This window comes from Ascaphus truei, chromosome 14 (genome assembly GCF_040206685.1).
Source record: "Ascaphus truei isolate aAscTru1 chromosome 14, aAscTru1.hap1, whole genome shotgun sequence".
In the NCBI taxonomy this organism is placed as follows: Eukaryota; Metazoa; Chordata; class Amphibia; order Anura; family Ascaphidae; genus Ascaphus; species Ascaphus truei.
This window is the reverse complement of record NC_134496.1, coordinates 52,029,823-52,043,732: the sequence shown is the minus strand read 5'-3', so window position 1 is coordinate 52,043,732 and position 13,910 is coordinate 52,029,823. Positions and strand designations below refer to the sequence as shown.

The window sequence follows — 13,910 nt, the reverse complement described above, 5'->3', positions numbered from 1 at the left end:
TAACTTAAGGGATAAGTCCTGCAAACTGTGAACCTATTCTCATCGTCCCCCATGTTCTTCCCAAGGTTCCCCATTTACCCCAACATCCCCCATGATCTTCCCATTGTTCCCCATTTTACCCTTTGTCCCCCATGATCTTCCCATCATTCCCCATTTTCCCCATGATCTTCCCATCGTTCCCCATTTTGCCCATCGTCCCCCATGATCTTCCCATCGTTCCCCATTTTGCCCATCGTCCCCCATGATCTTCCCATGGTTCCCCATTTTCCACATCGTCCCCCATGATCTTCCCATCGTGGGGCAAAATGGGGAACGATGGGAAAATCATGGGGGACGATGGGCAAAATGGGTAACCATGGGAAAATCATGGGGGACGATGGGGAAAATGGGGAACAATGGTAAGATCATAGGGGACAATGGGGAAAATGGGGAATGATGGGAAGATCATGGGGGACGATGGGGAAAATGGGGGACGATGGGGAAAATCATGGGGGATGATGGGGAAAATGGGGAACGATGGGAAGATCATGGGGAACGATGGGGAAAATGTGGAATGATGGGAAGATCATGGGGACGATGGTTAACGATCGCAAGATCATGGGGGACGATGGGGTAAATGGGTAACAATGGGAAGATCATGGGGGACAATGGGGAAAATAGGGAACGATGGGAAGATCATGGGGGACGATGGGGTAAATGGGGAACGATGGGAAGATCATGGGGGACAATGGGGAAAATAGGGAACGATGGGAAGATCATGGGGGACGATGGGGAAAATGGGGAAGGATTGAAAATCATGGGGATGATGGGGAAAATGGGGAACGATGGGAAGATCATGGGGGATGATGGGGAAAATGGGGAAAGATGGGAAGATCATGGGGGACAATGGGCAAAATGGGGAACGATGGGAAAAATATTGGGGATGATGGAGAAAATGGGAAACGATGGGAAGATCATGGGGGACGATGGGGAAAATTGGGAATGATGGGAAGATCATGGGGGACGATGGGGAAAATGGGGAATGATGGGAAGATCATGGGGGACGATGGGGAAAATGGGGATCATGGGAAGATCATGGGGGACGATGGGGAAAATGGGGAAGGATGGGAAGATCATGGGGACAATGGGCAAAATGGGGAACGATGGGAAAAATATTGGGGATGATGGAGAAAATGGGGAACGATGGGAAGATCATGGGGGACGATGGGGAAAATGGGGAATGATGGGAAGATCATGGGGGACGATGGGGAAAATGGGGATCATGGGAAGATCATAGGGGACGATGGGGAAAATGGGGAAGGATGGGAAGATCATGGGGACGATAGGGAAAATGGGGAACGATGGGAAGATCATGGGGGACGATGGGGAAAATGGGGGAAAATGGGGAACGATGGGAAGATCATGGGGGACGATGGGGAAAATGGGGGAAAATGGGGAACAATGGGAAGATCATGGGGGATGACTGGCAAAATGGGGAACGATGGGAAGATCATGGGTGACGATGGGGAAAATGGGGAACGATGGGAAGATCATGGGGATGATGGGCAAAATAGGGAACGATGGGAAGATCATGGGGACGATGGGGAAAATGGGGAACGATGGGAAGATCATGGGGGACGATGGGGAAAATGGGGAACGATGGGAAGATCATGGGGATGATAGGGAAAATGGGGAACAATGGGAAGATCATGGGGGACAATGGAGAACGATGGGAAGATCATGGGGACGATGGGGAAAATGGGGAAGGATGGGAAGATCATGGGGGACGATGGGGAAAATGTGGAATGATGGGAAGATCATGGGGGACGATGGTTAACGATCGCAAGATCATGGGGGACGATGGTGTAAATGGGTAACAATGGGAAGATCATGGGGGACAATGGGGAAAATAGGGAACGATGGGAAGATCATGGGGGACGATGGGGTAAATGGGGAACGATGGGAAGATCATGGGGGACAATGGGGAAAATAGGGAACGATGGGAAGATCATGGGGGACGATGGGGAAAATGGGGAAAGATTGAAAATCATGGGGATGATGGGGAAAATGGGGAACGATGGGAAGATCATGGGGGATGATGGGAAAAATGGGGAAAGATGGGAAGATCATGGGGGACAATGGGCAAAATGGGGAACGATGGGAAAAATATTGGGGATGATGGAGAAAATGGGGAACGATGGGAAGATCATGGGGGACGATGGGGAAAATTGGGAATGATGGGAAGATCATGGGGGACGATGGGGAAAATGGGGAATGATGGGAAGATCATAGGGGACGATGGGGAAAATGGGGATCATGGGAAGATCATGGGGGATGATGGGGAAAATGGGGAAGGATGGGAAGATCATGGGGGACAATGGGCAAAATGGGGAACGATGGGAAAAATATTGGGGATGATGGAGAAAATGGGGAACGATGGGAAGATCATGGGGGATGATGGGGAAAATTGGGAATGATGGGAAGATCATGGGGGACGATGGGGAAAATGGGGAATGATGGGAAGATCATGGGGGACGATGGGGAAAATGGGGATCATGGGAAGATCATGGGGGACGATGGGGAAAATGGGGAAGGATGGGAAGATCATGAGGACGATGGGGAAAATGGGGAACGATGAGAAGATCATGGGGGACGATGGGGAAAATGGGGGAAAATGGGGAACGATGGGAAGATCATGGGGGACGATGGGGAAAATGGGGGAAAATGGGGAACAATGAGAAGATCATGGGGGATGACTGGCAAAATGGGGAACGATGGGAAGATCATGGGTGACGATGGGGAAAATGGGGAACGATGGGAAGATCATGGGGATGATGGGCAAAATAGGGAACGATGGGAAGATCATGGGGACGATGGGGAAAATGGGGAACGATGGGAAGATCATGGGTGACGATGGGGAAAATGGGGAACGATGGGAAGATCATGGGGATGATAGGGAAAATGGGGAACAATGGGAAGATCATGGGGGACGATGGAGAACGATGGGAAGATCATGGGGACGATGGGGGAAATGGGGAAGGATGGGAAGATCATGGGGGACGATGGGGAAAATGGGGAACGATGGAAAGATCATGGGGACGATGGGGAAAATGGGGAACAATGGGAAGATCATGGGAAGATCATGGGGGATGATGGAGAATGATGGGAAGATCATGGGGATGATGGGGAAAATGGGGAAGGATGGGAAGATCATGGGGATGATGGGGAAAATGGGGAAGGATGGGAAGATCATGGGGAACGATGGGGAAAATGGGGAACGATGGAAAGATCATGGGGGACGATGGGGACGATGGGGAAATGGGGAATGATGGGAAGATCATGGGGGACGATGGACAAAATGGGGAACGATGGGAAGATCATGGGGGACAATGGGGAAAATGGGGAACGATGGGAAGATCATGGGGACGATGGGGAAAATGGGGAAGGATGGGAAGATCATGGGGGACGATGGGGAAAATGGGGAACGATGGAAAGATCATGGGGACGATGGGGAAAATGGGGAACAATGGGAAGATCATGGGAAGATCATGGGGGATGATGGAGAACGATGGAAAGATCATGGGGACGATGGGGAAAATGGGGAACGATGGGAAGATCATGGGTGACGATGGGGAAAATGGGGAACGATGGGAAGATCATGGGGATGATAGGGAAAATGGGGAACAATGGGAAGATCATGGGGGACGATGGAGAACGATGGGAAGATCATGGGGACGATGGGGGAAATGGGGAAGGATGGGAAGATCATGGGGGACGATGGGGAAAATGGGGAACGATGGAAAGATCATGGGGACGATGGGGAAAATGGGGAACAATGGGAAGATCATGGGAAGATCATGGGGGATGATGGAGAATGATGGGAAGATCATGGGGATGATGGGGAAAATGGGGAAGGATGGGAAGATCATGGGGAACGATGGGGAAAATGGGGAACGATGGAAAGATCATGGGGGACGATGGGGACGATGGGGAAATGGGGAATGATGGGAAGATCATGGGGGACGATGGACAAAATGGGGAACGATGGGAAGATCATGGGGGACAATGGGGAAAATGGGGAACGATGGGAAGATCATGGGGACGATGGGGAAAATGGGGAAGGATGGGAAGATCATGGGGGACGATGGGGAAATGGGGAACGATGGAAAGATCATGGGGACGATGGGGAAAATGGGGAACAATGGGAAGATCATGGGAAGATCATGGGGGATGATGGAGAACGATGGAAAGATCATGGGGACGATGGGGAAAATGGGGAACAATGGGAAGATCATGGGAAGATCATGGGGGAAAATGGGGAAGGATGGGAAGATCATGGGGAACGATGGGGAAAATGGGGAACGATGGAAAGATCATGGGGGATGATGGGGATGATGGGGAAATGGGGAACGATGGGAAGATCATGGGGGACGATGGACAAAATGGGGAACGATGGGAAGATCATGGGGGACAATGGGGAAAATGGGGAACGATGGGAAGATCATGGGGGACGATGGTGAACGATGGCAAGATCATGGGGGACGATGGGGTAAATGGGGAACGATGGGAAGATCATGGGGGACGATGGGGAAAATGGGGAATGATGGGAAGATCATGGGGGACGATGGGGAAAATGGGGAATGATGGGAAGATCATGGGGGACGATGGGGAAAATGGGGAACGATGGGAAGATCATGGGGGACGATGGGGAAAATGGGGAACGATGGGAAGATCATGTGGGATGATGTGGAAAATGGGGAACGAAAGGAAGATAATGGGGGACGATGGGGAAAATGGGGACCGATGGAAAAATCATGGGGGATGATGGGGAAAATGGGGAACGATGGGAAGATCATGGGGGACGATGGGAAGATCATGGGGAACTATGGGGAAAATGGGGAACGATGGGAAGATCATGGGGGATGATGGGGAAAATGGGGAACGATGAGAAGATCATAGGGACGATGGTGAACGATGGCAAGATCATGGGGGACGATGGGGTAAATGGGGAATGATGGGAAGATCATGGGGACAATGGGAAAATAGGGAACGATGGGAAGATCATGGGGACGATGGGGAAAATGGGGAAGGATGGGAAGATCATGGGGACAATGGGGAAAATGGGGAACGATGGGAAGATCATGGGGACGATGGGGAAAATGGGGAAGGATGGGAAGATCATGGGGACAATGGGGAAAATGGGGAACGATGGGAAGATCATGGGGGACGATGGGGAAAATGGGGAACGATGGGAAGATCATGGGGGATGATGGGGAAAATGGGGAAAGATGGGAAAATCATGGGGGACGATGGGGAACAATGGGAAAGTCATGTAGGACGATGGGAAAAATGGGGAACGATGGGAAGATCATGGGGGACAATAGCAAAATGGGGAACGATGGGAAAAATATTGGGGACGATGGAGAAAATGGGGAACGATGGGAAGATCATGGGGGACGATGGGGAAAATTGGGAACGATGGGAAGATCATGGGGCACGATGGGGAAAATGGGGAATGATGGGAAGATCATGGGGGACGATGGGGAAAATGGGGAATGATGGGAAGATCATGGGGGATGATGGGGAAAATGGGGAAGGATGGGAAGATCATGGGGACGATGGGGAAAATGGGGAACGATGGGAAGATCATGGGGGACGATGGGGAAAATGGGGAATGATGGGAAGATCATGGGGACGACTGGCAAAATAGGGAACGATGGGAAGATCATGGGTGACGATGGGGAAAATGGGGAAGGATGGGAAGATCATGGGAACGATGGGGAAAATGGGGAACGATGGAAAGATCATGGGGGACGATGGGGACGATGGGGAAATGGGGAACAATGGGAAGATCATGGGGGACGATGGACAAAATGGGGAACGATGGGAAGATCATGGGGGACAATGGTGAAAATGGGGAACGATGGGAAGATCATGGGGGACGATGGTGAACGATGGCAAGATCATGGGGGACGATGGGGTAAATGGGGAACGATGGGAAGATCATGGGGGACGATGGGGAAAATGGGGAACGATGGGAAGATCATGGGGGACGATGGGGAAAATGGGGAACGATGGGAAGATCATGGGGGACGATGGGGAAAATGGGGAACGATGGGAAGATCATGGGGGACGATGGGGAAAATGGGGAAAGATGGGAAGATCATGTGGGATGATGCGGAAAATGGGGAACAAAAGGAAGATAATGGGGGACGATGGGGAAAATGGGGACCGATGGAAAAATCATGGGGGATGATGGGGAAAATGGGGAACGATGGGAAGATCATGAGGGACGATGGGAAGATCATGGGGAACGATGGGGAAAATGGGGAACGATGGGAAGATCATGGGGGATGATGGGGAAAATGGGGAACGATGGGAAGATCATGGGGACGATGGTGAACGATGGCAAGATCATGGGGGACGATGGGGTAAATGGGGAATGATGGGAAGATCATGGGGACAAAGGGGAAAATAGGGAACGATGGGAAGATCATGGGGGACGATGGGGAAAATGGGGAAGGATGGGAAGATCATGGGGACAATGGGGAAAATGGGGAACGATGGGAAGATCATGGGGGACGATGGGGAAAATGGGGACGGATGGGAAGATCATGGGGACAATGGGGAAAATGGGGAACGATGGGAAGATCATGGGGGACGATGGGGAAAATGGGGAACGATGGGAAGATCATGGGGGATGATGGGGAAAATGGGGAACGATGGGAAAATCATGGGGGACGATGGGGAAAATGGGAAGGTCATGGGGGACGATGGGAAAAATGGGGAACGATGGGAAGATCATGGGGGACAATGGGCAAAATGGGGAACGATGGGAAAAATATTGGGGACGATGGAGAAAATGGGGAACGATGGGAAGATCATGGGGACAATGGGGAAAATGGGGAACGATGGGAAGATCATGGGGGACGATGGGGAAAATGGGGAATGATGGGAAGATCATGGGGGACAATGGGGAAAATGGGGAATGATGGGAAGATCATGGGGGACGATGGGGAAAATGGGGAAGGATGGGAAGATCATGGGGACGATGGGGAAAATGGGGAACGATGGGAAGATCATGGGGGACGATGGGGAAAATGGGGAACGATGGGAAGATCATGGGGATGACTGGCAAAATAGGGAACGATGGGAAGATCATGGGTGACGATGGGGAAAATGGGGAACGATGGGAAGATCATGGGGATTATGGGCAAAATAGGGAACGATGGGAAGATCATGGGGGACGATGGGGAAAATGGGGAATGATGGGAAGATCATGGGGGACGATGGGGAAAATGGGGAATGATGGGAAGATCATGGGGGACGATGGGGAAAATGGGGAAGGATGGGAAGATCATGGGGACGATGGGGAAAATGGGGAACGATGGGAAGATCATGGGGGACGATGGGGAAAATGGGGAACGATGGGAAGATCATGGGGACGACTGGCAAAATAGGGAACGATGGGAAGATCATGGGTGACGATGGGGAAAATGGGGAACGATGGGAAGATCATGGGGATTATGGGCAAAATAGGGAACGATGGGAAGATCATGGGGACAATGGGGAAAATGAGGAACGATGGGAAGATCATGGGGGACTACGGGGAGAATGGGGAACGATGGGAAAATCATGGGGGACGATGGGAAGATCATGGGGAAAATAGGGAACGATGGGAAGATCATGAGGGGCGATGGGGAAAATGGGGAATGATGGGAAGATCATGGGGGACGATGACACCGTGATTCGCGTTGCCATGGCAACGTGACTTCATGCCTGCAAGACTTTGCCGGAGGAGGGATGCTCATCTTGGTAAGACCCTTTTTTTTATTTTTACATGGTGGGGCCCCGTGGCAGCATGCCATCTTGGGACCCGCAAAGCCTAAGGCTGGCCCTAGAAGATGTACTACAATTCGTCGTAAAAATAGCACATCCGCCAGAATTCTGTTATTTTCTATGTTGGTAACTGATAGTATGATGGTCGTTCAGAGAGAGATATATAATGAATTTTTATTGCAAGTAGAACATTAGATTACCGTCTGTGAATCTTTAAATTTTCACACTTACTCACCTGTAAATGTCGAATTCACCGTCGTCTTCCCAGACAAACCATTTCCAGCAATGGCAAAGATGCTGAATGTGTAATAATTTCCAGGCACCAACTGGTCCACAAGGACGGATTCTGAATACACGGTCAGGTTCTTTGATGGAATGCCTAAGACTTCTATCCCATAGGAGCTTCTGTTGCCTGCTGGGTGTGTCCAGCTCAGGAATACAGTATTAGTGGTGATATTGTCAATATTCATGTTCTCAATAACATTGGGGACTGAAACAGAGAAAACAAAACGATGTTTCTACATAAATGATAATTATTAGAATGTCACTTCAGATATCCTTAGATTCTTCCTAATGCGTATGTTCACATTACCTTGTTTTACTTTAATGTATTCAATATACATAAGAAGACTTTATTTTGGCTGGTAACTTCCAACCATTTTTTTTATTTAAATCAAGATTTTTACAAATATACTCGTCAATCAGATGCAACAGACCCTGGACTTCGCCGAGACTAGAGACCAAGGGAATGATGTAGGGAGACACCATGTCATCAAAGCTTTGCCCAGCAACACTTGAAGAATTGTTCAAGACATTTAATTGGGAGAAAAAGGAATCAAACAATGGTGAATACTTGAATTACTTATGATTTGCAGATGACATTGTTATTTTTGCCACCAGTCTAGAAGTTCTCCAGCAATTAATATTACTCTCAGCAAGACCGAAGTGATGTTCAACAAATATGTCAACTCAGCAAAGATCGAAATAAATTGAATAGAACAAGAAGAAGTTGAAGACAATGTCTACCTTCGCCAGCAAGTAACAATGGATGGAAACCTATTGAATGGAATTAATAGGAGAATGAAGATGGGAAAGAGTGCATTTGGAAGAAACAAGACAATCTTTCAAGAGAACCTTCCACTGTGCCTCAAAAGGAAAGTTGTCAACCAGTGTATTCTGTGAAACATGGACCCTAAATTGGGAGAGAAAATTCAGAAGCTTCAGGCAACTCAAAGAAGTATGGAGAAGTGCATGCTGGGTATTACCTGAAGAGACGGGAAAAAGTATGAATGGGTTCAAAACAAACGTCTGGCATCACCTGGGTGAAATGAAAATAGCAGTGGGCCGGACATGATGCAAGAAGAAATTGCCATTGTTAGTAAAAGATGGTACTCTACTGGATTCCAAAGGGATATTAAAATACCAAGACGACGACCACTAGTAAGATGGGAGGTTGAAATCAGAAAATGTAATGGAGCAATATGGAGAAGAGAGGCTGTTACCGCAGTACCTAGATCATTGGGGGAGGCCTTCATCCAGCAGTGGGGAGACAAGGCTAGAGATAATGATATATATATATATATATATTAAATTATGACGCATAGAATAACTATGATAGTCAAAGTCTGTCCTTCAATTAACTTATGGGAAAAGTGTTTGGTGAAGCAGTAATATCTTTATAGGTTGCTATAGCATACACTAAGGCTAGGTCCCCAGTGGCCGCTGCTGCGCGCGGCCAAGGCGTGCTCGCCACACACCAGAGCGCAGCTCTTTATGGGGCAGGCCCCAGTTGGCATGAGTGCGTGCACGCACAAGGCGCGATGCATGACTGACTTGGCAAAAAGACAACTTTTTTGTCTTTTGGTGTGGCAGCCAAGCATTGGCCACATCTCGGCGACGGTGATGGCGAACCAGCCGTGTGACGTCATGTCTGCCGCGCCCCCGCCATGCCCCCCCCTCGTCGGATCTCCTGCTCTACACTATAAGCACAACCACAGGTCGCGGCAGAAGCAGGTGCATGCACCGCCAGACGATCTGGCGCGCGTGCAGCCGTGACTACTGGGGCCATAGCCTAAGGGAGATCATCAGCAAGTAAAGTACTCTCTTTATGTTCTAAATCATGAATTATATCTGTACTATCATTATAATTATTATTATTATAATTATTACTACTACATCTACCCAAATGGCAAAACAATTAAACAAACAGTTATTTTAACTATAGAAAAATGTAGGTTTACATGTGTTCAGCTTTTGTGTTTTTTTGGGTAACAATGTAAGAATCAGAGTGTTAGTCTATGCATTTTATAAATTCCTGTATTTTATAAATGTGTATAAATACAAACATTTTAGTGAGGAAGTTCTTGTCCTTGTTCTAATATTTCCTTTCCTCAATACTGTTTATTCTGAAATATGACACACTGGAAGATACGTCCAACTGATAGTATCTGAGCTATAATTACAGCCCCAGGACTGATACTCACTGGTTATCCCGGAAACGTTAGTTGGATCCCCTTGGAAATTATTGTCCCCAACTACTGCAGAGACAAAGAATGTATATTCTGAGCCCGGGATGGGGTTAGATTTTAGGCATTCATGGCCAGTTATTACCCTGTCCTGGGATCAATAATACCCACAGGCTATGCATGTGTATTTTTCATTATTAAGATACTACACCAATTACCAACAGTCCACCCCTGACCTGCCACGAGCTCCTCCAGCCCACATCCGGATTTCCTTCCACCTGTACAGTATGTCCTGTCCCTCCGGAGATAATACCCCTAGAGGTGGCCTCCCCTTCCTCCCGATACAACCGGGTGATCTACCCTACCTCCTGCCCCTGGATGCCCCAGAACTTTTACGAATCGGAGAGCAGGAATTTCATTGATTCCTATAATCCTCATGCATTTAGCCTTTCATTTTCATTGCTAAAGACACTCACTTGTGTATATAGATATATCGCTGCTATTTCCCTGTAAAGGTAAATGGTTTTCACCAACGACAGCAGAGACCAGGAAGGTGTAATCATTTCCAGGTGTCAGGTTTCCGATCGTGACAGAATTTGAAGTCACTGTCATATTGAAAGTTGGATCTTGCAACATTTGTATCCCATAAGAACTGGCATTGCCCTCTGGTGGTTGCCAGCTGAGAGCCACAGAAGTGGGGTTGATGTTGAGTGCAGTCACATTTTGGACCTTTCCAGGTACTGCAAAAAGAACGAAGAGTTGCTGATATCATATCCGAATTAAGATCCATGCAGGTGTACAATATTAGAAGCTGGAATCTCTTTGTAAAATACACGATTTGTTAAGAACATGTCAATGAAATGTACAATTACTCAACTGAACATAATCTATTGCTGTATATAATAGTATAATCCAGCACCAATGTCACGCACTCACGCCACGTTTTGATTATTTCCTGAATATGCAAGAGGGCCAAATGTATAAAGAATGCCAAGTACTTAATGAATTTATCTAGAACTGTGGTGCACAACTCCAGTTCTCAACACTCTAAGGCTGCGCTTATAGTGCTGTCGACAGCGCTAGCGCCGTCACGGCAAGACAAATGCATTGCCACCATCGCGTGCGCTTATAGTAAGCGCGACGCGACGGCGCAATGGAGAGACGGATTGGTCGCAATCGCTGGAAGTCATCTCTATTTGATTTTCCAGCGACCGTCGCCTGACCGTCGCCAGCACTATAAGCGCAGCCTTAGACTGAGCCACCTGTGCTGAAGCTGGGATATCCTTACATCCTGATCTGTTTGGGGGTCTTGAGATCTGGAGTGCACACCTGATCTGGAAGTGGCTCAATAAATGGTAAGCATGGCTTACTCAGAGCCATACATGGATTGAACATGCGTTACATTTTAATTATGGACAGACGTGAATGATTAAATGATGCTTCCCCATGCTTCCTAAATGTAAAAAGAACATACATTTAGCAATTTCATCACACACTTTACTCCTGTTATCTACATAGCGATCTCCAGTTATTTAAATTATCAATGTCTTAATTTTCCAAAGGTGCAAAATAATACAGAGCAAAAGCTAAATGGGATATATTATAACACAGCCTGTGAGCAAACACATCTCTTCTCTAGTAGGGTGTGAAATCATTCTTCGATATTTTCTCGTTTGTTCTGCTTTTTTTAATATGGCACAAAGTGAGGAAATTCACCAGTTTTGCATTTGTAGGTGAAGTGCTCACGTGGAGTTTTTTCAGTTAAACTTTTGAGTTATTGTCAATCGTCTGCAAGTCCAGATATCTCATCTAAATGCTCAAATGTTACCTGCATTAAAAGATATGCTCAGTGCGCCTCCTTCCTTGGATTCATTGTATGCGGATATGAAGGCCGTGTAGTAGTTTCCAGGGATCAGTTGGGACAGATCAGCATTCTCCAAGGTCACATTGAAATCTAATGGGGGGTCTCCAATCACTATCACTTTGTAGCCAGTGGCTCCTTCCTGTGGGGATTCCCATTCCAAAACCGCACTTGAGGTTGACACCAGCTTGAGATTTAGGTTCCGGATAATACCAGGACCTGAAATACATCCACAACTCCAATGAATGTGATGTTCCCAACCATCACCATTCAACCAAATAATACTGAGCAAAATGAATGGCTTGTGATACTGTCCACATGCAATCTGTGCCATTGACCTTATAGTATCACAGAATATCATAATACTATATTATAAATACTCCATAGAATGTAGCTGTAAAGCTTGAAGAGTATATACAACGTGTAATGATCTGACCGTCAGTGGCACAAGTAACATATGTAAAACATCACTGCTTAATACTTGATTGTTTTGCAAAGAGCATTTTACAAAAATAACCTGTCATTTCCATCCACTAATTTGTACAAGAGTAAAGTAATAGAGCTTTAACTCTTTAATTATGTTTATTCCCGTTATTGGAATGTCAGGTAAAGGTCGGCTTTCAGGGTGATCTCATGGGCCTATAATCTGGCCATCAGAAGGTCAGTGGCAGCAGGCTCCAGACAGAAGATCCAGCCTGAAGAATGTGGACCCTTGTACCTGGGAGGCAGGGTCCTGTAACAGGAAAGGAAGACAGACATGACTTTGTATCTCAGGTTTAAGCATCAGCTGCTTGATGACGGTTCAGCTCTGTAACACCAGAGAGAGGAAGCATCGGCAAATCAAAAATGAATGTATGAGAAATGCAAAATGCAATGGATACGTTTTGGAATGACAAACAGACCTATGATATGATAAATGTAAAAAGATAATAACAATGAAACATGTGAATAGGCTGGAAGGGTCTTATGTAACAGTGGTGTTTAGTAGATATGGGCCTGTATCACTTCTCAGGTTGACTACAAGGCAGCCCAATCAGTTATCAGCATCATATGAGCACTTGTCAGATATGACAAATTCATTGAAGCGCAGAGCTCTATAAAGCCTTCACTGTTACAGTGCGTGGAAATAACACACAATCAAAACACACGGGATAGTAATCTCATCTTTATTGGTAGTATAGATAATAGTCTTATTAAGTATTGATGGGATGGTGCAGAACATCAGGGAGGACGGCAGATCACTCATGATTCACTCAGGAGCTGAAAGAAAATCAAACTTAACCATAACTGATCCAAAGAAAGACTCAGATGAGTGAGGTTCGGAGATGTCTCCCTATGAAAGAGGAGTAATACGAAGCGACTGATTTAGCCAATTCATTCCTATTGAGTCTGAGAAGCGGTGTGTATGCACTTGTACTAGTGTTACATCAATTATTAATTGAAGTCAAATATATTGATAACAAGGTACCTCTTTTGTATTGTGAAAACACACTGGATAGAGTGGCATGGAATGGAAGCCACACGTAGCCCAGTACCATTTTATTGTTATTCTAGGTGAGAAAGAAGACAGCAAAAGCACCAACAGGGAATGTTGGCAAACAAACGCGAGGGATCAACCACCCTAGAATAAGCCCGGAAGAAGGTATGACTACAGGAGGGAATGCCGGGGTATCTGTGTCTGAGTCACGGTGCGGTAACGCAAAGCACGGCAGAAAAGAAATGGTTATGTCTTATGCTACAGAAGCCATATGACTCTGATGCTCACT

At 47.1% G+C, this 13,910-nt stretch overlaps 1 protein-coding gene across 1 annotated transcript; it reads right to left on the bottom strand.

Moving 5' to 3' along the window:
* Positions 1–8,045: 8,045 nt before the first annotated feature.
* On the bottom strand, positions 8,046–13,246 carry LOC142465482 (receptor-type tyrosine-protein phosphatase H-like). The gene is made up of 3 exons (XM_075569443.1): positions 12,112–13,246; positions 10,760–11,023; positions 8,046–8,308 (listed from the first exon to the last, which is right to left on the bottom strand). Exons 1-3 carry the CDS (start codon positions 12,503–12,505, stop codon positions 8,046–8,048), a joined length of 921 nt encoding a protein of 306 aa, XP_075425558.1. The 5' UTR covers positions 12,506–13,246.
* Positions 13,247–13,910: the final 664 nt, after the last annotated feature.

Excerpts from the sequence above, each read along its gene's own strand:
- LOC142465482 (XM_075569443.1), bottom strand. The coding sequence starts at position 12,505 with ATGATATTCTGTGATACTATAAGGTCAATGGCACAGATTGCATGTGGA. Across the intron at positions 11,024-12,111 it reads GAGCATATCTTTTAATGCAG|TACCTGGAAAGGTCCAAAAT; the intron begins GTAACATTTGAG and ends TTCTTTTTGCAG. Across the intron at positions 8,309-10,759 it reads CGATATATCTATATACACAA|TCCCCAATGTTATTGAGAAC; the intron begins GTGAGTGTCTTT and ends TCTCTGTTTCAG.